At 37.2% G+C, this 25,742-nt stretch overlaps 1 protein-coding gene across 1 annotated transcript; it reads right to left on the bottom strand.

Annotated features, from left to right (window-relative positions):
- Positions 1-3,703: 3,703 nt before the first annotated feature.
- On the bottom strand, positions 3,704-10,264 carry LOC128867371 (uncharacterized). The gene has a single exon (XM_054108528.1). It carries the CDS (start codon positions 8,677-8,679, stop codon positions 5,650-5,652), a length of 3,030 nt encoding a protein of 1,009 aa, XP_053964503.1. The 5' UTR covers positions 8,680-10,264; the 3' UTR covers positions 3,704-5,649.
- Positions 10,265-25,742: the final 15,478 nt, after the last annotated feature.

Raw genomic sequence — 25,742 nt, 5'->3', positions numbered from 1 at the left:
GGAGACGCAAAAATCGTTTCGCCACAGCATTCAATTTGCAATTTAGTTGTATTGTATGTGTGTACGAGTATGTATTTATGTAGGTGCATATGTACACTTGAGCATTTTGCGATTGTACCTTTTGACACATACAGTTATTTACATATTTATATAATATATCACTTAAAAATTGGCTTATTTATTTAATACCAAAAATACTTTTATTTTTATATTAATATTGTATGTATGTACGTTAAATAACCATGACTTTCAAGTACATACATACTTATATATACAATATACATACATATGTACACTGTGTTAAATAATTATAGCACTAGGATTTATTGACAAGTTTTGACAAATATTTGTCTCTTTTTTATTTCTTATACTTATTTTTTATTAAAGTAAAGTTTATTGTTCTACAAAAACTATATAAACCTGAGTTTAAAACTTTGTGCAAATGTTCATCAAAATTTCTTATAGTTTAGAATGTTTAGAACAATTTAGAATATGCCTATTGAATTTTGGTATGATAAAGTGCAAGTTTAAAGTGGCTCGCAAATCGCTTTGATTTTTAACATTTTTTTTTTTTTGCTGAAGGTGTTAGGTGTTTTCTGCCATGTAAAAAAATGCCGAGCGTGGACAAGAAAATGTACAAAATGCACAAAAAAAAAATTGTCAACCTTTCGAGGTGTCAAGAGGCGATTTTAGACTTTTGTCAGCTTCGTCGGATGTAAAGCCCATTGAAACTTAAGACTCTGCTGTCATTCTGCTTCGGCCAGTCAGTTTGTGGTGAAGCTCTTTTAAGCTCTTTTGTGTACTTCAAAACTGAAAATTAGATATTTTATAGCTTTATTCGACATTGAACTCACAACAATCACTAGATCGAAAAAATATCCAAGATTATGATGTACTTTTCTCTTAGGAAGGTAATTTTGAATATTTTTTAGTGCCGCAATAAATCAGAAGCAAAACGTTCCAACGCTTGGTCACGTCAAATAACTGAACGAGAGTAGAGAAAAAACACAAGGAAAATAAGAAAATCGCCCCCAAATGTTGACCAGAATTAAGAAATAAATATTGAATAACGATTGGTTGGTTGGTTAAAGTGGTGATTCTTTCAACATCCAACTAGCGCTTCCGTACTATTTTGAATAACCATTTGAATTGGAGTTTCCACTCCAATTGCATCCCAATATCCCAAACTTGTCCCATAAATGGACGGATCTAAAGTTTTATTACGCGCGGACATTTTTCATTGCTTAGGGTGTCCGTTTGTCTCTGTTCTACCTCTCCTTTGTCAAGGTCCAAGCTATTGCTAATAGAGCTAAAAATCGTCAATAATTTTAGTTCTCTTTGACCTACAGGCTGAATTTGATTGGTTGAAGTAGTGACCAATAATCCAATTTGTGCTTGCACACCAGTTTGTTGCCACATCCTCGCTAACAACAAGTTATACAATTATTTCTTCACGACTATATCCAGTCTGTGCGATTAAGGAACCTTATAAGGTTGTTTACGTATATGCCTATGTTTTCAAAAAGCGGTTTGCCAAGGGTTAACATTCTTGCCTACCATAGGGCAGGGCATTCACAGAGAAAGTGGAAGACAGTTTCCTTTTTCTCCGGTTGATTACAACTATGGCAGTATATATTAGCCCATTTTGGCTGCCTGCTCTCCTATGGACCCGAAGCCAGTTATCACGGCCGTGAGTCTGCAGGCATCCCTTCGTTTCATATTTGTCAATGTAGACGTTTGCTTGTAGTTGTAGGTAGACCACAACGTTCTGTTGAATTTGCAGGTTGTCTGAACTCTCCATCTACAATCCGCGAATTGTAAATATTTTGAAGAGATTACATTCTTGATTGCACCCAGTGGTGTGAATACCGAATCTGTAAAAATGTTATTCATGGCAGATCCATATCTTGCCAGTTCGTCCGCTTTCTCATTTTCTTCAATGTTCCGATGTCCCGAGACCTACATTCAGGCAACGTATCATAAGTTTTGAAAAAAAAAATCTACAATTTGTAAACGTTGCTTCAGTATAGATCCATATTGCATTGTAAAAAATTTGAAAAAATGTTGAATAAAAGTAGAGAAATAAAGAAATTTCTCTTTCTTGAACTATATTTTATAGCCTTCTAATTATTTTCTACAAAAGTTCTTTCATTCGGCAGCTGTGCGTACAAAGACTCTTAAGACAGATTCTCCAATTTCCAAATGCGGCTCTTTTTCAATAGACAACGGACTGCCCTCAAGACTATTATCGACGAGGCATGTCATCATCCACTGGTGCTGATAAAATCATCTCTCATAAACGTCTTAAGTTACATGCGAAAATTTAAACGACATTGGTAGAGTGTTGCGCACTTTTCTTGGAAATTTCATCTCACCTTAATAGCTCTAGTTGGCAGTTAATCTTCACCGACTGTTGCAAAGCGAAGTGCACTTCCTTTCCTGTCGTGAAAAAAAGTGGAGATTTTATATTGTACGGACTACCACTTCCGTTTTGCTAAATTTTCACCGCCGAAGCAACAACAGTTTCTCTGCCATTGCAGTATTCATAAAAATCCTAGTGAAGTGCCATGGGCCGTTTTCAGGTCATAAAAACTTAAATAACTGCAATCAAATTATTGGAACCATAAGAAATATCCTGATTTCTCACCCCCATAAAATCAAAGTCATGTGGGTGCCGGCACACGCTGATACTACTGCCAAAGATATGAACATTACTCCTACAACCACATCAAATCGTATATGTAAAAATGATGTTTATCGACTCATAGAGCAACAGAGGCAAACTAAACTAGTAGCTGACAGAGTTCACTATAGCCATTACTGCTCCAGAGTTAATCCTAATCGCCAAGTTACCAAGTTACTTATCATCCTTCCATCTAACTATACTACGCCCGACGCATTGGTTACAGTGTAATCACTAATGCACACCTACTACAAGGGAGGTAACCAAGCCTGCGTCCATTTTGTAATACTCCAGTCAGTATACTGTACTTATTGGTCTTTTGCCCTGAACTAGAGAGGCAAAGACATATGCATTTTGACGGTCCTGATGCACTATCACTACTAATTAATCCCTCCGATTCCAACATTTCCCAAACCTTTAAATTTCTGAAGGATTCCGATCTTCTACGACGTACTTATGTATGTATATACACATATATATTAGCAATTTTTCACTAGCCCGTTGAAAGCCGCCGTTGCTAGCAACGCACTTCTTTTTGTTTATTTAACAATTTTATTGTTACTAAGCCTTAAAAAAAAATAAAATATTTTATAGCTTCCATGCTTCCTATCGCACGCCGTTTCATTCAAAACGGAATAAACTTGAATCTACCAAAACAAAAAAAAAAATCAGTATTAAACTGACCCCTTTACCATTTTCGTTGGCGAAGCATTGTAATTTAAAACAAAAATTGAATATTGTTATACAGTGAAAAAATTAAAAATAGATATGCTAGATCATTTTACCACAGGACCTGTATGTTCGCGAAAATTCGTAAGATGTTAAGGTTGTTAGGACATTTCGGAAGAGTCCTGAATGCACGCGTAAGTTGAGCAAAACCTATTAGCGCAATTTTCTATTACTCTTACTAATAACAGGCAGTGCACCTGAAAGCAGTAAATTCAATTCAATTATACTAATAATAAATACTTACGGTCAGCGGTCTGCCTGTGTACAATTAAAACACATTTGGATTTATAAAATATTTTTTACTTATATGAAACTGAAAAGGATAACAAATTTTATAGTAACCAAATCTACAACAATTGCTTGAGTAGTGCCTAGTGCATTTACTTGTGAGTTTATTAACAAAAACACGTTTATGAATATACGCATAAAAACTCACAAAGAGTAAACTTAAAAAACTATCGTCATAGTTTAGCAAAAAATTATTGAAAGTAATCACTGAGTTGCCAGCATTTTTCTTATTAATAAATTACATAAAATTGAACACCGCATTTACTCCCACTGCTTAGGTTAGTAATACAAGTGTATTTTGTTAAAAAAGCTAAAAATTAAAATATTTTTATTCTCTGTTGGTTATTATTAACGAGTGTAGTCACACTCGTACTTAACAATATTGCATACTAAAGATATTTCGCTTTCAGAAAACGGTATTAACAAAAAACAAAAAAAAAACAACACGAGAAATATGATTAGCAGTGTTGAACTTTGAAGGTTCATACATATAGTGTCGAACAAAACTTTTCGGACTAATATAATATAAAAACTTTTTATGTCGAAATACAGAGTATCCGTAATTTGGCAGGCAGCTCTTCAGAAAACAAGACTTGTTTTGATATTTTCAATTTCGGATTATTAATTTAAAATAAGATCTTACTGAAAATTCTGCTGGAAGAAACGCATATCAATTTTTCATTGTATATATGTAATTAAATTTTAAACTCAGTTGAGCGTAATTTCCAGTCATGTTTTTAGTATTAACGTAAAAGGTAAAATGTCCTTGATGCAACTTTTAGTATTTGGTATGGCCAAATATTTCAACTAAATCGTTCAAGTTAGCGTCAGTTACCAATCATCGATACGTTGAGCTACAAGCTCCACCAGCGAACAAAAGCATTGAAATTATAGAATAAATTTAAATTTTCGAGTAGTAGGTTGCCGCCGGCAAGATGCCACGAACTTGTAGAGACCAGTCAAGGGTTAAATTAATCACTCTACCGGAAGATTTATAATTTTTGCAAGTGACGTCGTACGTCACTCATATTTGACGCTTGTGATCAAGGCGAATCTATTAAATGTTGTATCGGTAAATCAGATGATTTGTTTATTTTTCTTTCGCCGTGTACATGAGGCTGTCAGCACAGAATGAAACATTGCCGTGATAATCAAACGTACGAAGCATTGTTGTTGGTCTAGGGGCACCACCTTTAATGGATGCGCCTTGAGGAAGATGCAGTAAACAAACAGGCAAGCAATGGAGCGCATAAAAGTCCAAATAAAGGCTTCCGCCACTTATAACGATTTTTTTTATTTAGTAAAAAAGTTAAATAAAAACAAAATTGGATGATTAATTTTGCGCCACCTTGAATTATTCAGTGCTAAATGCGTAGCTAAAACTAGCTCAATAGGGCTGAAGAATGACAACATCATTAATTAGAAAAATCCGCTAGTTTAAAAATTAATTTATTCAAGTTAAAGCCGGTTTTCAAAAGTAGCTTAAGCATTTTGATTATTTAAATGGAGTGCGTAGTTGTCATAAATTTATTTGTTTACCCTCAAAATAACAATTTCCGTGATCCTTATAAGTATTTCAAGTTACGCTATACTAAAAGGATTTGCAAGCACTACATACATCAGTGCGTAGTATACCTAATTTTGTTCGACACTGTACATTTGTATTAGTGAAATTTCCCTTTCATACAATACAAATAAAATCTACTCGTGCATGATGTAAAAAATAATAATTGCAGCGCTAATCGTACCCCTAAGTACTGACGCTTTAGATAGAACAAAAAATAAATTCGAATTACAACAATAAACTACCTTATCCTTCTCAACTTTTTGTACGCATGATTGTCTAAATAAATATCTAAGGCATATACAAATATTTGAAGGTATTAGATTTTTAAAATTACGTATAAGTTTATCAACGACAATCTATTTTTTCTTTTTTTTTTTGACACTTAATTTACGGGGGAGATGGTTTGCCCGAACTTTCTAGCACGTCCAGCGAAGCCTTTGCTACCATCTGGCCCTATCGGCGTACGCACTAGATTCTCCGAGTTTCTTTGTGCGAATGATCCTGAACGAGAACGTGGTGAGTTGTCGAGGAAGCTTCCAGTTCGTGAACGTGGTTGCCCATCGAAATCAACACCATGCTTGTAATTGTTTAGGAAACTTCCGGTGCGCGAACGTGGCGAGCCTTCATATTCGGAACCGAACGAATAGCGGCGATCATAACCGGAATCGGTTGAAATACGTCGACCATTGATGTACTGCGCGTTGTCATATGCAGCCATTTTGTTGGCTACATTGAAGTTATTCGAATAACGACGCGGAAAGACGTTGTAACCACCGCCGCCACCACCAACATTGGGGTCGTCATATGGCGTGTCGGTTTGGGTGTCCACTGATTGTTTGCGGTGCTCAAAGTTATAGTCATTAGACATACGGCGTGGAAAGTTGTTGTTTCCGTTGCTGTTTACATCGGTTGGATTAGAAAATGTACGCTCAAATTGCATGGAACCGTTAGAGAAACGACGCTCTCCACCACTGCCGGTAGAGCTTTGAGAAATTTTTCGGTAAACTTCTGTTTGTCCGAAATCGGAAATACGTCGAGAGCACGGGCAGTTTTCAGAGCAATTGGAATCGCGCCGTTGAGACATGTTTTCCGAACAGTTCGATGGTCGTCGAGAGTCCGAAAAAGTTGAATAATTGTCCGAACAATTTGACAATCGTCGTGCCAAGTTACTGCTTGAGTTGTTGGCATTCGTTTTGTTAATGTTATTGCCGCTAATTTGTGATGTATTTACGGAAGCATCAACGACAGCATTCGAGCTGGCAGAGATAGTTGAATTATTGCTGTAGCGACGTGGTGAGTAGGCGTAAAAATAGCCACCAGCGTTATTGTTGTTGTCGGGCGCAGATGAGCCGACAGACGCCGGCTCGCTATTGTTGGCCGCACGTGGCTGATATACCTGAAATTGATGCGAGTGCTCACTGGCGAAGCTGCCGCGATGTTGTGTGCCGTGCATATTATACGGCTGATGATGATAATGCGGTTGGCCGCTGTGATTGTTGTGGTGAGGCTCTGGCAGTGGCTTAGGATGAATGTCTGAATTGAAGCGTCTCAGTTTGTAACGCAGATCTGTCACGTCATGTGGAATCACTCCGCTGAAACTACCTCCGCGTGTACGTTCGTATGTAGCGTCATTATAGTAGCGATAATTCTCCACCATTCGTGCAACTGGTGTGGCTATCTGTATTATGGCTTTCTTACCCGTCTTCTTTTTGGGAGCCACCATTTCGTATACTTGAAATGGGCCCTGCAGGTTTTTGGCTTCACGTGCCGACGAAGATTCTAAGTACTCAACAAGGGCGCACTCTTTTTGTTGAACTTCAGGATATTTGTTCATGAACTGTCTAACATCTACTGGGATCGCCATGCCAGGTTTTAGTATACGTATCAATGCAATCTCTCCACATTTGGAGAATATTTCAGATACTTTTTCGATTGAAAGTTTATCGAGTGGTAAATCGCAGGCGACGACAGTGCGTGAGGGCATGGTTTCATCGAAATTAGGCAGCGGATCAATACGACGCACTTTCGTACCCAAATCATTCAGTTCAATTTTATGAGACTTACGCCTCAAAGCGTCGCCAACAACTTTCCATTCCTTGGTTAATTGTCGAACACGTTTAAAGCTGGATACCAACTTCAGACTGACAAAGCCTTCCTTGTTGCGGCGCACATGCTTAAGGAGGAACGCATCTTTGAGTATACTTTCATTTGAGAAGTAAAACTCCACAGCTTCTGTGATATCGGCAGCCAATTCATCACTTGGTATCAATGCTGGATCCAGTGTATCAATCTCATTAGTGAGCGTTTGGTCAGCTCTTAGGTCGGGTTTAGTGACATTTTCCACAGCAGACGACACAGATGTGGCGTTGAAAGGTTTGGCAGTACTTTTTTCAGATTCTGTTTCTTCTGATATCGAAGGTTTCTTCATTGTCAAAAATGAACGGTGCATGCGTTTAGGTTCAGTAGGTGAATTAGCTGGAGCCACAGCTGGCGGAGGTGAAACTTCTGGAATATCATCCCCATTAGTATCAGGTTCCAATTTAAAGTTTGGGTGTAAATAGATATTATCCATTTGACGGCAATAATTACTGTGATGGTGTTGATGTGGACTCTGATTTTTATGGAATTTTTCCAAATTTGCTTCGCTTAAGACAGCTGTGGCAGGTGTAATAGTATTGGCCACGCATGATATGTTTTCATTCTCTACAATGGATGGACTTAAGACAACATCGTGCAAAACGTGATTATCTATCGCAAGTGGCTTCAGTTCATCGTCCTCTTCCGACTCTTCGGAGTCCTCGATGGAGGAACCCATGCCAACATCAATTAACTTATCCTCATAACACTCAACCGGTGTGTTGCTTGGCGGAAGTGGCGCATGTGTGGCTGCCAGTGGAATGGGCATATCGAACACATCTGGGCTGTTGTTTGTTTCATAGTCACAACCACCTACGGCACCTTCATCGCTGCCAAACTGTGAGTCTAAAGACTGCGACTGTCCAACCTGCTGCAGCAGAGCTTGAGCCGAGCGTTTTGCATGAAAGCGCAACAATTTGGATGGTAATGAGGAAGAAATAGGAACAATCGCTTTAGACAAATCCGATTTTTGTAATACTTGTGAGCTTGAGGGAAGATCTGAAACTGAGTTAGGGTCTACCTCGTTTTTCGGTAGGTCAAAAGAGTTAATTCCATTCAGATTATCTTGAACTCTAGAATCGCTTGTGTTGCAAGCTTGATTTTCCATTTTTGTAAGAGATTCAGTAATTACCGTTGTTACGACAAATGTATGACCACCATTTCCCTGGCCCGCACTAATTTGCCTTGCACTACCAACTTGTTTATACCCAGCGTTGGCTTCGTGGCCGGAAGAGGCCTCCCTGCTTCCAAATTGACTGCTGGAATTGTCACTCATCTTCTTCAGTTTCAGTGTTCACAAGTAAAGTGCGGTATCAATTAGGATTTTTTTTTTATATATTTTTATATTCACAAATTTATATATCTTTTTTATATTTGATTTATATTGACTTTGATTTTACTTTTCTTTATTATCACAGGTCCTATTTGCTTGCAGTAAAACACTAATGATGGCTGGCTAATGGTTTGCGTTCTGTATGGTTAGCAGACTCCTTTTGTATCTGCGCGTAAAGCCTTGCACTCCACCAAAGCGTCAGTGTTCATTTAGTTCAAGTATTCACTATTTTCCCTTTATTAACTTCCTTCAATTGTTTATCAGCTGCAAATGGCTAAGCTCATCCTGCTCGCAATACTTTTACTTTCGCGTTCATTGACACGCTTTGCTGTTTATTGTTGTTTGTACGAAAACAAAAGTCACTCATACACAGGGAGTATTTAAGAGTTTATTATAGCCAGCAGTGCCAAATTCTAACAATGCAACTTTTCCAATATTTTTTTTCAGTTCATTTAAGCGTTCGTGAATTTGAAAATCCGTTAAATAAATCTTTGTTTTTTAAAACAGTTAATATTTTTTACTACCATACAGTAGCCTGTATGTTGCGACTTGGCTAAATGAACGTGCCTGGAATGAAAAGTTTATTCATTTCTTTTTGAGCCGCTTACGAATCATCCACTTTGCCACTGTACTCTCAATACCACAGCCGTTTTTCTAGGTCATGCATTGGCGCGCACCCACTTGCTTCTATTAGATAACCGATTCGCGATTACAATACGAGTATCAAGTGCAATATATTTCACTGAATATGGCACACCAGCACGAGTAGGTAGTTTTCAGTTTCGTTTGTTTACTTTTTATTTCTTGTTGTTGCGGCCGTTTTGTCTTCTTCTTTTGCCAGTTGCGGCCTGCTCAGCCGGTTCGTCTTCAAAAATGTTAGTCGCGTGCTATTGACTGATTGACGGTATTATATCGCAACACTAGCAACATTTGGGCTAATACAAATGCACAAACGCTGGTATTCGTACACACACTATGTATATTTCCGCAGTCCGTTAAACAATTACGGATTTCCAAATGTAAGTACTTGCACACGTACGATATTTATGTATTTGGGAAGTTGTTTGGTTGTGTCTTCGTTTTTTGTAAAATTCAAGTTCAAACGATTAGGTGCGATTGTTTGTTGCGCGAATAGCGAGAATTAATTGTCCCGTTTTGTTAGGCAAGTTCATGCAACGATGCAACGCGATTTTAGACTGAAATTGCAAATTGATTTGGGGTCGGTTAAATACCCTCTGCTTTCGATTGTTCGGCTCTGCTACGTAGCCGCGTTATTGCAGTTGTCGTTGGCATCGCAGCTGTGGCTGGTGCTGCGGGAAGCACAGGCGCTTGTTTTGATTCGCCCGAGCGCCAGCACACTTGTACGGTTCGCAAATGCCGCCAGTCGATCAAGTTGTCGGCCCCCTTCGTCTTCTGCTTTCCCCACGTCGCTGCTACTGCTGCTGCTGCTGCCACCGCAGCTGCTGCGTGGTCGATGGGGATGTTGGGGGCTTTCAAGCTAAATATGTATTTATTTGTATGAATGTAAGTATGTATGCACCTACACCTGTGATTGTATGCGTTTATATTATTTGTAACAGTTATATAGTGCGTTACAGTGAGCAACATACAGCGCAACATTAAACTTGTTATTAATGAAAACGCGAAAATGGCAACTCATTGAAATGAGAAATGTATTTTGTTGTTTTTTTTTTGTTTTGTTATTACACTCGTATAACATCTTTTCTGTTTATTTTTCGTATAACCTGCTCACTTAATTTATTCGAGAGACTTCACGCACCTAAACATTCTCGGTGCAAGGTGATCGCTCGGTACTTCCGATTCAGGGGTGGCGGTACAAATATGAGCGTTGCTCGTATGCGCTTGCATTCGCGATGCTGTTGTCGCGTTGGCTTCTGCGATCGCTGCGATTACTTCGGTTTTTGAAGCACGTGCACTTGCTCTTCAACACTCCTCTACTCGTGCGTGATTCCACCTCTCAATCGCTAAATTATGTGATTGAGTACATCCGTAACTTTGCTGTTTAAATGAAATGATTGCTCTTTCGTTAAGAACCATTTTTTTCGCAGTTTCGGTAAATATGAAATCTATGAACCTGTTAGGGCCACTTGCAGAATATCCGAGGCTAAATACTTAAACACAGGGTCAAATACCCCAAGGTCAAATTATTATTTTTTAACTCAGAGAACGGGTTGCAGAACTTAAATTTGACACCGAGTTACATAATTGGCTCGAGTATCGTATGGACATTTCTGATTTTGGTTGGAATTACTGACTGATTTTTGCTGCTCATTTCAATTATTCATGGTCGGTTTCTGTTTGAAATTGAATGTTTAAAACTGAAGTTGCACAACTAAATCAAATTACGTTAAGCGAATGGAAATATTCAATATTTGTAATTTTTAGACCTGACGATAATTTTATTTGTATGGGTAAAAAATATACTCCTGCTGTAGTACGTGAAATTGGTAGTATATTTAAATAATAAGCGCATGATTCTGATTTAGTGGAATTGCATAACTTTTGATAAAAGTTTGAGAATAAAATCAAAATCAAAAGTAATTACATACATCCGCTTCTGGTGCGGTCTATTGGGCTTGCCCGCGAGCCTCTGACGAATTTGACGCTTCTTCAGATTTTTTTGCCATATCACTAACGGATTTAAAGTCGCACCACATATGCATGTAGATGTGAGGGTATTCATCTTGCGGGAGTTGCATATTTATTTCGGACCAATCGTACCAAGTCTAATTGCAGATTGCGTTACATAACTACAGCACAAGGACTTATTGTCTAGTTTTGACAATTTATTTATTCCTTATTTAGTTTTAATAATTTTTATGGAAATATAATGAAATCTCCTGCAGAAACCATATAAATCCATAGTTTCAAATTTTTGGCAAATTCAAAAAAAAAAAAAAAAATAATAATAATTTTAAAATTTTGTCAGATGCACTTGAAACTATAGATTTTATATTTTTATGATATGACCCCGTAATAAGAGAAGTACTGAAACAGCTCCTAGAAGAAGAACAAACTTTCCTTAGGTACAAATATAATTCTATTACATTATCTGGTTCCTCCTTAATGAAAAGTAGCTCAAGTAAAAATGATCTTCAAACCAGGAAAAAGCGCTGAACAAGTCGATTCATGTCGGCCCATCAGCCTATTGCCAATTGCCTTTTAAGTAACGGAATCCCTTTTACTCAAAAGAACAATGCCTATAATTGAATACCGAAATATAATCCTAAATAACCAATTCAGTTTCAGGAAAAAACGCACTAAGTACACAAAGAAGTCCATAGACCTTTGAACATGAGACAAAATTTTGCATAGTGGCTTTTCTCGATATATCTCAAGCCTTTGATCGCGAAAATTAAATATTAACCCTTAACGGCCGAAAGGCCTCGCTACTGGGACATAGAAAACGAAAGGATCCTATAAGGGGTCATGAAAAGAATTTAGTTATCATTTAATTTATTTATCATCGCAGTAGTTTTCTTTAACAAATATTGCAACTTTGTACATCCCTGGTTTGTTGATTATATAAAATTATAAATTAAGTAAATATATTGAATTCATATCTAAATAAATCAGTTTAAATGTTTAGATTAAGTTTTCTTCCTTATAAACGTTTTAGAATTTCACCTAATTTTCCGTCGTCTTACAAAAAAAGCTCTCGGCCGTTAAGGGTTAATATAGATATCAAATGAAAGAGAGATTTTTTATAGTAGCCATTTCGTATATTTCGTTTCATAGGAGGAAAGTTCAACTATTGAAATATCTTTTTGCAAGAAGAATGAGGCTGAAAAGTAAAAAAAGAAATGTTTAGTAGCTGGATATATCTGCTTCGAAATATTATCCTGTCTTAAAGCAATTCGGTTGGACGCTTTTTAATTGAACTCGACGTTTCACAACCGCGACGACAGTTGTATTATCGACCCAAAATACACCTATGTATATATGTAAGTTATTATATTTAAAAAATTACTTTTAAATTTTGTTTATGAATTAATTTTTTATTAGCACAAATGTAAATAACGTAAGGCTCTACCTAACCCGTGTTGGAAATTTAATTATGTACGGACCGGTACAATTTACGAAGGCAAAGCCTCTGACGTTACTAGACCCCCACAATAACAAGGTAAGCATTTGGTTTCATCATTTCTCTTCGGTGACATCTGTTCTGCGTAGGACTGAGTCATTCAGATACTCTTAGACGTACATACATATGTGCATACATACAAATGCATGCAGATTGGGACAGCAAAGGCTTGTGTAAGTTCGTCATAATGGAACGAACTGCATGTAAGTAGGCGATAGTTAAGCACAACCCCTCGATGTAAACTTACATATTAAATACATATATATGTGTATGTATGTATATATCTGCAAACATGTGGAAGATTATTGACTTGGCAACGGGCTTTGTTGCATCAAGGTAATAATTGGATTTCAATGCAAAGAAAAAGGTAAGAAGGGATTATTATTCAATATTTTCTTCTTAGTTTTCGTAATCAAAAGCACATATGTATGTACGTATGTAACCACTCATTATGTACTTTTTATCTTATAAACACTTTGTTTGTTTTCTAAATTATATTGTTGTATAAGTATGTATATCATGCACAAGTTCCCCATGCGGTATCACCTGATTGTACGCCACAGGAGACAGCCGCTACAATGTTGGTAGGTGGGTAGGTGAAATGGAAGTATCAGATTGGCTCTCCCCAAGTAGCACTAAAGCGCCGTTTTGATGCCATTATGGGACCTCCAACGAGCAGATATTTTATAGCCAACCAGAGCTGTTGATGTAACGGAAAAGATTGATGGAATTTAGGTTGGAGCACTGCCCCAGGCTCTCGAAGAAAGGAGCATCTAGTGTTCTTAATCGTCTAGCTGCCAAACCCGGATATTTACAGAGAAAGTGCTCAATAGTCTTCTTCTCTGTAAGATCCCCAAAGATTCTGCAATGGGGATTAAATGGTAAGCCAATCTTTTCTGCCTGAGTGCCGATCGTCCAATGGCCGGTAAACACAGCTATAAGTTTGGAAATTGAAGACCCCGCGTCCGGCGTATATTGTATTGGGGCCACAGGATTTTCGAAATGCCAGACGAAGAAATGGAACTCCATTTGGTTTGTGCTTTCCTGAGAAATAAGTTGTGTAATTTCCAACCTCCTTTAACCTGATTGCACTTTGGGCAGCTATGGAAATAACGTGAAAGTCGATAGTGAATAAGTACAAAACGGCATTAAGGGCAGCACTAGGACAAGTTCTATAGTTGTTTGTTGTCGTATTAATCGAAAAAACTACGGGCATTTCCTCGAAAAGGCAAGAGCCAAGGCTTAAAAAAAATGTTGAAAAAATTGTAAATTTACTTTATTGTCAATGAAATCTTACGTGCATGAATAGATTTATGTCGCATATATCGGGTGTTTTTTTAAGACCTTGAAAATCTAAAACAGAAAAATTTTTGAATTTTTTTTATTATAATCTGGTAGAAACAGAAAAATGAAAAAAATGTCTAATATTCGTTGCTTCTCAGAAGGCAATGGCCAACCTCTGAGTATATTTCTGCCATGAAAAAGCTCCTCATAAAAACAAAAACAAAACAAAAAACATTTGCCGTTCGGAGTCGGCTTAAAACTGTAGGTCCTCCCATTTGTGGATCAATATTAAGAGGCACGTCACAAATAGGAGGAAAAGCTCGCCAAACACCTAACAGAAGTGTACGTGCCAATTATTTTTTATTTTATTTTATTTTATTTTTTTTATCTGGTAGATAATTTCATGGCATTTATTTTTTGAATATGATATCCGGCATATGTCCGCCGCGGCTATGAGGTACATGGTCCCTTCGTTCAGTCCAATTTTTTACTACTTTTTTCAATAAATCTGGCGTTGGTTTGAATATTGCAATAAATCGATTGTGCAGCGCATTGTATGGTAAGTTGCGGAGCTTTATTGGAACCAAAGTCGTCGCTGTTCTGCTGATTAATTTTTTGAAACAAAAATTAAGTTAGCATGTTCCGATAGCGCTCGCCATTCACCGTAACGACAGCTCTTTCCTCATTTCGAAAGAAATAAGGACAGATGATGCCGCCAATGCTCTATGAGCTTCGGGAGCAGGTTTATTTTTTTCAAAGTAAATTTCTAGAATATGAAAGCGTCGTTCTGGCGTTAAAAGATTCAAAAAAGTGCCAAACCTTACTGAACAGAAATGTCAACACAGTTTGCAATTCTCAGCTGTCAAACTGTAGTTATCGATAGCAATAGTTCTAATGCAGCTAAACGAAAAAACACCCGATACGTTACAAAGACATAGTTTGCAAATATCATAAAAGGGAATTGATTCTTATGGCATCAACACTTCCCATTTCATTTAAAATTTTTACATTGTCTCAAAGTATCACGTTCGATTTGAAATTTAACATTGGGAGAAGTGTAGCGTTCTAACAGTCAAAAATTCGGTATACAAATTTTATTTGCACGATTGCTTAAATTCTTTTCTTTGTCATTTTCAATAGTAAATTTCCGTCAATATCGAAATTATCACGGGAAATATTTATAGAAAATTCCCTTATTTTTATTTACGTATTCACCTTCAGCTATCTTTGCAAAATACATTCTGTCAAAAAAATATCGGGAATTGTTTACTTAAAAGCGCGCGTTACACATATAAGCATGTCTAATTTTTTTTTGCTGGAATGTTGGTAGAATTGTCCTCTATAGTGTCGCAGAGTTTGAGTGGGATCTGTCTATTATATTGTTTTTGGCATTTAATTATATCAGTCAACCGCAGGTGTCATCTGCGATTTTCACTATGGACAAAAATATCGAACAAAGATATTTTGTGTTTTGAACGGGATTTCGTGTGTCGAATCGTTGAAAATTTTGCAGAAAGTCTATGGCGAGTGTGCTCTATCAAAAACACGGGTATACGAGTGGTATAAGGCTTTTGCAAAGGGGCGAGAAGTGGTGGAAGATTTGCCCCCATCTGGTCGCCTATCAACGTCTTCAACGGACAAAAACGTCGACAAAGTCAAGGGAATGGTGCTGGAAGTTTAGGGTCCTTAGCGTGTCTCACGAATAAATTCGCAACATTTTACAGCATCAATTGGGCATGAGACGTGTGGCTGCTCGACTCGTTCCAAGAGAGTTGACATTCTTTCAAAAAATTCATCGGAAGAAGGTGGCTGAAGACATGATTGAGCAAGTGAACTCGGATCCAATGCTTATCCAGCGCATCATAACAGGTGATTTGACATGTAAACCAGTCAACAGGCGGCTGAATGGCGCTATCCACATGAGCCGAAGCCCAGAAAACCACGGCAACGTCGATCAAAAGTGAAAGTCATGCTAATCGTTTTCTTTGATGATCATGGTGTTGTGCAGTCTTAATTCATTCCAAATGGATATACGGTAAATATATAATATTATTTGGAAGTTATGCGACGCTTGAGAGAGAATGTGTGTAGGAAATGGCACAATTTGTGGAAAGAAAACTCATGGATCTTCCACCATAATAACGCACCGTCTCACAAGGCTCATATTGTGAACACTTTTTTGACCAAAAACGCGACAAATATCATAGAACAACCATCGTATTTACCGGATTTAGCCCCCTGTGACTTTTTGCTTTTCCCAAAACTTAAATTGTCGCTCGCTGATGCCGCTTTAAGTCGATAGAGGCCATTAACGAGAGTTCGCTGAAGGAGCTGAAGAAGATCTCTTCAAACGCGTTTAAAAGGTGCTTTGATGACTGAACTAATAGTTGGCATATGTGTATGTGTATTGCTTCGATGGGATTTGGTTTGCGAATCTAACCTGTTTCAGCTGTTCATTTCGCTTTTATCGGCGAAAATGCGTTCAACATTTGAATGGTAAGCACAAAGGCGGACTCAGTTACCTTTTCAAGCCCACAACAATTTTAATACTTAGCAAAGAAAATGCAACAAAAAAAGTTGCCCGAACTTACAACTGGAAATTAAAATTATTTTGTAAAATGAATATACCTAAAATGCGTGAGGTCATAAAAAGTAGGACTTTTCCTTATTTATTTCGATGGCAGATACTTAAAGAGGACGCCCGGGAAAAAGAGGACGAATAGCAAACCTATATATTTGAATAATACAAACCTTTATCATATAAATTCACGCATATCTGCACATACCTACATAAAAATTAAATTATAATATGGATTTCAATTGCTCCATTAGTTTTAGTAAAAAACGATCAATTAATATTGCAGACTACAGATTTAGTTTGGAAAAAATATAGACGATACTAATGTACTTAACTCAAATTATAAAATTTGGTTGATATTTGTCAATTTTATAATATTACATATACATCCACGCTTACATACATACACACGATAGACATGAGTGTTTCAATATGTCTGAAGGCCGCCTTCAGAGCTGATCAACAGGTAATTACTTGTCAAAATAGGCGACATTTTGCACGCTTATGCTTTCGCGTAGCATAACATACATATGTATGTACGTGCATATATACTTACCCTGTAGGGAAATCCACTATTACTCAACTGGTTCGCGTCTAGTGAATTTGAAACTATGACAAGTTGTTGCTCCTTCTCTTTTCCATATTTTTAGACAGCCATGATTTAGCATGTGTTTGCTCTTTAAAATCTGGTTGTCTCTGGTGAGTATTGTATTGCATCATTCTCTTCTGGGTGTCAAGTTGATTGCATTTTATCAACAAGTTCGCTTGCCTAGGTTTTCATTCTACTTTTCTGCAATGGCTTAAATCCTATTTGAGTCGAAGGCGGTGCGTTGTCACACTCAATGTTGTTCAATCTGAACCATTTTTCGACACCTCTGGCGCCGCACAAGGTAACAGTCTGGGCCCCTTGCTATTTATTTTGTTTATAAATGGCATTGGTTCTTACTTTTCATCCGCCAACTTTCTATTATACGCCGACGATCTGGAAATGTATTCAGCCGTTGAGAATACTGCAGATATGATGGAACTCCAATCCGTACTAGATGAATTATATTCTTGGTGCTTGAGATCACATCTTTCTTTAAATATTGAAAAATGAGTCCACATTTCTTTTTCAAAATCACCCAGCTTATTAAAAACCCAGTACACCTTCCATGGAGGAATCTTGCAATCCCTTCATGAATTAAAGGATCTTGCCACAAAACTGCTATACATATACCTCTTTTCTTCGCTCGCATCTGGAGAAGGCTGCAATGATCTGACGTCTCCCTGCTTCGTATATTGCACGTTTAGCGTTGCTCACATTGAAATGGCTTGACAAAAGAAGGTCAATATTGTCTTTAACTTTTATTTTTTGCATTATACGAATAGTTTATGACTGTTAGTCACTTTTGGAAAGAATACATTTTAATCCGCGAAGGCATCTTGTAGTCTGTAAGAAACTATTGTTTCATAGACTAAATATGCAAATAAATGAATACATAAAACTATTTATATGACAACGTAACTCTGTCACAGCTCTCAATTGACGTAAAATACATACCTACGGCTTTATATGTTTTCTAAGGAGTTTAGTCTAACCCGAAGCACCAGATACTGGTATAATAGGTTGACCCATTAGGGGTCACAATGAGTCCTTTGCGTCCGTTGTGGCAACACATTTGACTGTCGTGACAAGTAAAACGTAACGTGGTGCCACAATGAAAGTAGTGCCGCATATAAACAAAAAACCGATGTTCTTGTCGTGAAAGCAAGTATTATATTTCGTAGTTTATAAACAGGCTTTTGTTGGTTGTGAAATCTATATCTATATATCTATATATATGTATATAAAAAGAAGTTACATTTCCTTGGTAATCTTATAACTCAAGAACGGGCTCACCTATCCAAACCAAATTTTTAGGCTTTGTTTGGACTATTCAGTAGATGGTTTGTGTTTCGAAATTTTAAGAATCGGATACCAGGGTCTCGAGAAATAGGCCAAACCGTGAACCCGGGTAACCCTAGGATGTGTTTGTACAATATGGGTAGCAAATGGAAGCTGTTTATGATTCTATGGTATAGAGTATTTTTCATACCGTTCCGTGACTAGGGTCTCGAGATATAATCCAAAACGTGGACCCGGGTAACCCTAGGATGTGTTTATACAATATGGGTAGCAAATGGAAGCTGCTGATGATTCTATAGTATAGAGTATTTTTAATACCCCTCCGTAACTAGGGTCTCGAGATATAGACCAAAACGTGGACCTGGATAACCCTAGGATGTGTTTGAACCACATGAGTATCCATTTCGGCAAACATGTAAAGCACTTATGGATTTAATTGTGAAATTATATGTATTTGGGGAGGTGCGTTGCCATATGTACTCCATCGAATGGCAGAAAAGGGGATTGCCGCACGCACATATACTAATTTGGCTGGTACATAAAATAACTCCGGATCAAATCGATAGCCTTATATCAGCTGAAATTCCTAACCACACTGCTGATCCTGAGTTATTTCAAGTTGCCGTTATATATTACATTTCCTTGGTAATCTTATAACTCAAGAACCGCCGAACCGATTGACACAAAAATTTTAGAGTTCTTTTCTTTCTTTGAGGAGGTGGTTTGTGTGAAGTTTGATTGAAATCGGTGCAGCCGTTCCTTATGACATTTTATGTGAGTAATGGTTTCCTCTCATACGAAATGCCTGTATGGGAAAAACAATAACAAATACACAGCCGCTTATGAGCGTTTCTGTTGTACTGTTGTGGTTGTAAGTGTATTATGTTAATATTAATTTTGGGCGAAAATATAATAAAAACTGGTGCATTCAAGGAACTGGAAAAACATTTTTAACTTTATTTATTTGAGCATAATTTATTTAGCGTAAAAAATTGAAATGGAAATTAAAGAATCAAAGTTTAATTACAAGTTTTTATCGGCTCTTTCACCTTACCTGTATATAGGTGACCACCACAATCAAATTTTAAAAAAGTACAGAAAAGGCTATTGTGACATCTTTAGAAAGTATGTTGAATGAAAAAAATCAACTAATTCAACTGTTTAAACATTTTACGAGTTCTATAAAGAAAACTTAATATGAAAAATATTTTGCGATATAAAAAAAACATTTTATGTATGGTGGTGCGAAGCCCACTGGGTGATGCTAGTATAATATAAAATTAATGTTTATTGAAGCGAAAGAGGATTTTAATAGTTACTTCGAGATCGGGACGCACATTAATTTTTCAGGACCACTTTGTTAAGCCAAGCCTTTTCTCTACTCTTTCAAGCTTTTATCGAAAAGATAAGGATGTATTTGAATTGACTCAACTCATTTAAATTCCATTTTTTCTCTGCACTTAAATTGATATAATAAAAACACCATCGATGAAAATTTGTTCTTCTTTGTTCAAAATTGTTCTTCTTTAAACAGTTGTCATTTTCGCCACACTTGCCGTACGGCAAAAGTAGAAAGTTACCAGTTTTTGAGCATTCTGCCATAGCATACGACACGTAGGTATGTGCGCCTTAGCGGACGGTACGGATCCATTTTTGACGGGCCTATGTAAAATTCTGTCTAAGTCTTGGCTAACAGAGTTCTAAGAAGGGCCATTATTTGTGTATACTACTTATATAATTTGACACTACCACGCCCTGAAGTCGAATATCCGCCACTCGCTAGTGTCAAAGTATTTCGTCATTGCCGATATCGTTCAACTACAAATTTTCTCTGCAGGGTTTGTATATAAAATAGTCAATATTTTTGCACAATGTTCATAAGTAGGTAGATTTGCGCGTATGTGTATGTTCGTATAAATATACATACATGTGTAAGGATGTAGGTATGTAGATATGCTGGGAATTTTGGTTATACATATTTACTTTTACTTTATCATTGAACTTGTATTGTTATGATTCAAATCTTCATGCATGCAAACATATGTTATATAAGTACGTACTTACACACGTACAAATGCATGGGTATGTGCAACCTCGAATATATGTCGCTGATTAAAAGGGGAACCTTCAAATATCAAGTTCTTTAATTTTGGTTCAATTGCAAATATTTCAAAATAAATGTGTTAAGTTGCCTACAAATACTTATTAAGTACAGCTCATTTGCGGCTCATTTCTTTTTTCATCAAGGCAACAATAGAGACTGAATCATTTGTTATGCCTACCATGAATATGTATGTATGTATGTATGTATGTATGTATGGACATATCACTGGAGTATCGCAAAAGATTTGTAATATTCAGTTTAAATGAATTGAAAGCACGGGACCAAGTACATACATATGTAAGTATGAATTATGTATCTATTTTTATATGCGTGTATGCATGAATAAAAGTATGCTTATACATATGCATGTACTTGTATGGTACAGGTACAATATTCGTTGTTTAATTTTTGCCACTCAATATTATTAGTAGGAAATATATACATACATACATACATATATCCTAATTGCTTGCTATATATGCAAACATCTCTTTTCTCATATCTCTTATAAGCAATTGAGGAAAAAGAATTCCATTATTTTCTCGGTAGATGGCTGTAGTGATCGATATCTCGTAAAGTATGGAACCATTTAAAGTTTACAGGGTGTTAACAATGGAAGTCAACAAAGAGGAAATTCGGTACATTTTACAGTTTTTTTTCGATAAAGAGGAGAATGCAAGCTAGGCCGCTGAAAACGTGAATGGTGCTTAACACATGGGCTGAAAAGTACAGGGCCTAACAAAGAAAACACGTAAAAAAAATCAAAATTAGCTTTATTCATCAACGTAATTTCCATTAAGAACAATGTAATCATTCCATTGCCGCCTAACATTTCTATACCACTTGTGTGGAACGATTTATCTTTTGCCTCAAAATAGGCCTCAGTTTTAGCGATAACCTCTTCATTCGAGCGAAATTTCTTACCGGCGATAAGTTTTTTAGGTCCGCGAACAGCCCGTACTCGCTAGGAGCCAAATCAAGCGAATACGGTGGAATACGAAGTTCAGTTCATATAGTTTTGCCATTCTTTTGACTGACTTGCCATTTTGCCATTGTTTTGACTGACTTGATAAAGCCAACACATTCGTATCTTTACGATGGCAGCTAACTCAGGCAACTTCACTTTTCGATCATTTAAGATGATTTTGTGGATTTTTTTATGTTTTCTGGTGTTACCGCCTCATTTGGACATCCACCGCGTTGTGCATCATCTATGTCTCTACGTCCACGTTTGAAGTCAGCAGCCATCGTTTTATTCTTGTTTCTGATGGAGAGGATTCCCCATAACACTTTTTAAGTCATTACTTCGCTTGAACGATATTTTTCCCCACCAAGAAGCAGTGTAAAATTAAAAAAACAAAATTCGATAAAGAACAACAATTTGATTCATTGTTTTGAAAATAATAAGAGTAGCGCCACTCTTAGCACAATAACTCACGAATTAATGTCTTTTTAAGGTTAGTACTAACTCAAAAGAGGTGAGCGAAATAAAAGGAGTGCCACCTATATGTTAGGCCCGAGACTTTTCAGCTCATGTGCTACTTAATGACCACAATTGGAAAAGACTAACTTGTTTTATGTACTCAGCCTTACAAAATAGAGAATTTCTTATTGCAGAGTTTAACTATTAATTAATTTTTGAGCTGTGACGGACAACTTTGTAAATTTATTAATTACTGCTCTACGTATTTGTGTATTTAAATGAATTATTGTATAAATTATAGCAATATAAGATGCAATATTTATAAATAAATAAAAAAATACTAATATTTAGTCAAGTGATTTACCAACATAGGGAGCAGAACAGAATTTGTGGAAATACAGTCCCCCACTCACACTATGGTTTGAAACGCACTCACAAAGCAAAATCTGTGCACACAGCTTCTTTCATGCACGCATTTGGTTATATTGCGACGACAGATAGTCGCTCGGTTAGCGGTATTTCGCTTTTTAGTTTTTGTAACGAGTATTCAACAATATTGAATACGTTAGGCCATTTTTAGTGTTTTTTTTTTATCGATAAGTGATTGCCATACAAATTTATATAAAATGGGGCGTCGTAATACGATTAAACAGCGAGAATCTGTGATTAAATTTGAAAAATTGCAGAAATTGTTAATTTGAGCAATGCTACAGTGCAATGAATCATTGAACGTTTCATTGATGAGAATAGGATAAATAATAAAGGCCGAAAAGCACCAAACGAAGTATTGAATGAAAAAAAAAAAAAATTCAAAAGCTATCGGCTCCCAAACGGGCAAAGGAAATTCAAAAGAAAGTAGGGAAATCATTTCGTGTCGAATCAGTGCAGCTGGTGCTTTGTGAACAGGACTGTAATAGTCGAGTAGCACGAAGGAAGCCCTATATAAAAACCAACTAAGCCGAGTTGCATTTGCCTGGTATTTAGACTTTAAGGATTTTAATTTCTGGCAGACAGTAATTTTCTCTGACGAGTCAAATTCAATCTCTTTGGCTCAGATGGAATCATATATTCTATGTGTGACGAAAACCCAATACTGTGCTCTATAAAAGTAACATAAAGCCGACTATGAAACATGGGGGCGGCAGTGTAATGGTATGGGCGTGTATGCCAGCAACCGGCGTCGGAAATTTAGTCTTTGTTGAGAATATTATGGCCAAAGCAATGTACACCTAATTCTGTCCCAAAAAATTCGTGTAGAAAGAACAAGTGAAGACAATATTAACAAATATACAAAATACAAAAAAGCTCTGGGTGGAAAAGTCAAACTTACTGGAAAGATGATCGATAAGTTGACAGTTCATCATTATTGTTCAACTGACGAAAAACCTCAACACGATAAGTGCTCGGACGGACCAGACTCATGGGGCAGCTGGCAGAGGGCTGCAGCTGCCAATCAATTATCCACTTTCGAACATGATTATAAGCCATTACCAGAAGGTCCGAAAACTGTGGAAATAGCTGCATACATAGTTGCCAGCATATTTAATGAAGAAATGCGCTTCACTATTGTATTATATGAAGGCAATAGGAATTGGGCCCAATATGCATTCATATGGCGAAAAAGAAGATGAGCAGCGCGTGAACGTTTCCGATCTCAGAGCGCGTGAGAACACCCGAGATGGAAGAATGACCCGGAGACAACATCAGCTCGTGTTATTAGAAGCTACCGAAGCGGCGTAGGGTGTATTATTTCGTTCTGAAATTGACATCTCCATGTAAGTAAAAAAATAAAACAAGTTACCCTATGTAAAGGGCTTTTCAAACTTTAAGCGCGTTTTTCTCAAAATGGTGTTTTCAGAGTCGGTGACCAACATTACTTGAAAACGGCTAAGCGGATAAGTCTCAAATTTTAACACGAGCTTCTTAAATATATTTTTTAGTAATTAATCGAAGATTTTTTCTCACCGATAAATATTTTTTTTATAAACAAGTTAAGACCGAAGTTTTGGTCAAAAATCAAAATTTTTTTTTTTTGGGAAACCGCCATTTTGACAAAAAAATTATTTTGCTTATTCCTTCGATTAATTACTAGACTTAACATTACTTTAACGAAATATGTTTGGTTTTTTAATTTCAGAGAATCCAGTTCAGAGATATAGTGGTCACCGCAAAACGTCTTTTTTGAGAGGAGCTCCCGGATATGAGCTGTAGCCCCTTTCCAAATAAATATTTTTACTAATACTAATGCTTAAAATACAGTTAAAAGATAACATAATATGTGTACAAATTTTTAGATTAATAAATTTAAAAGTTTTCTCAGAAAAAATTCTGGAAGATTCGCTTTTTTCGGCCTTCTAACTGTATATAACCCCTTAAAACAAATTCGTTAAAAAAAAAATCGCATAAAAAGAGAATTAGGTGTATCTCAATGTACTAAAAGTTAATATACTCCAAAGTGCCTAGAAACTTGGAATACGTCAAGATTTCTGTGTTTACCAGTCGGCGGTTGCGCAGACACGGCACAGCGGCTGTCAACCTTAAATGCAATCATGCAAACCACCTGACATGAACGTGAACTAGAATTTATTGCCTTCATGTGAAACGAAAGTCCATACACATCACATAAGCAACAAAGACCAGCTGAAAAATATAATTTTGAAAGATTGGCACAAAATCGGACTGGAAATTGCAAACAACAGGAATCAATGTCAGCTGTTTTTTTTTGGTTGGGACAGACTGGCAAGTACAGCACTCAGACACAATTAAGTTCATTGTACTACGCTCGGATTCCTTTTTAATTTTTTTCAATTTAGCCGATCTCCGATGAAATCTGAGTAGATCTTGTGGTGCCAAGGTGGTCGCTTCTTAACACATCAGTGCCAAAGACCTCAAACCTGATTTTAGCGAAGGCGGGGTAGACGCACAGGAAGTTTTCACCTACTCTTCTTCACAAGCTGGACAGAGTACACTGTCTGAGATGCCTACCTTTTCCATGTGCTTCGCCGACAGAGAGTGGCTCGTGATCAGTCCAACCAGCTGTCTGCAGTCCCTTCTGCTTAATGACAGGAGGATTTACGACAGTCGATCGGACATGACAGGTAACATCAGTTTAGTCCATCTGCAGTCTCTTTCAGCCTGCCAAGCTCGCTTGTGGGTTGAAGTAACCTATTTGCTAACACAGATCCATGCATTCCAAGAGCAGAGTGCAGTTTTGTACCTCTGGATTCCACGTAGACACCAGAGCTGAAGACGTACTGGGTCCTGGAGCCGTCCATGCAATTGCGAAAACAGTGTTTGCCGGGCTCATTTTCAGAGTTTGACCACAACAGCCTCTAGCAGCACCACACTGTATCTCTTTTTAAGTACGACTCTTGATGGCATGGAATCAAGGGCCGTGGAGAGAATCGTTGGATCGAAGTCTGTGCCTTCTCTGGTTTCCAATGCCAGACAGGGGCCGTACCAGTTGCCATTGTCTTTCAGCCTGCAGATGGCCTTCTAGACCTCTCCTTGGATGAAAGCATCAAGTGGTGGTAGACCAATCAGAGCATCTAATGCCGGGTCTGAAGTAGTCGGAAAAGCCCCGGTGGAACATACGGCCACAGTGCGTTGTAGTCTCGATAAGGA

Source organism: Anastrepha ludens, chromosome 6 (assembly GCF_028408465.1).
Source record: "Anastrepha ludens isolate Willacy chromosome 6, idAnaLude1.1, whole genome shotgun sequence".
NCBI lineage: Eukaryota > Metazoa > Arthropoda > Insecta > Diptera > Tephritidae > Anastrepha > Anastrepha ludens.
This window is presented reverse-complemented; position numbering and strand designations above follow the sequence as displayed.

What these genes read in the sequence shown, in the direction of transcription:
- LOC128867371 (XM_054108528.1), bottom strand. Translation starts at nt 8,679, where the DNA reads ATGAGTGACAATTCCAGCAGTCAATTTGGAAGCAGGGAGGCCTCTTCC.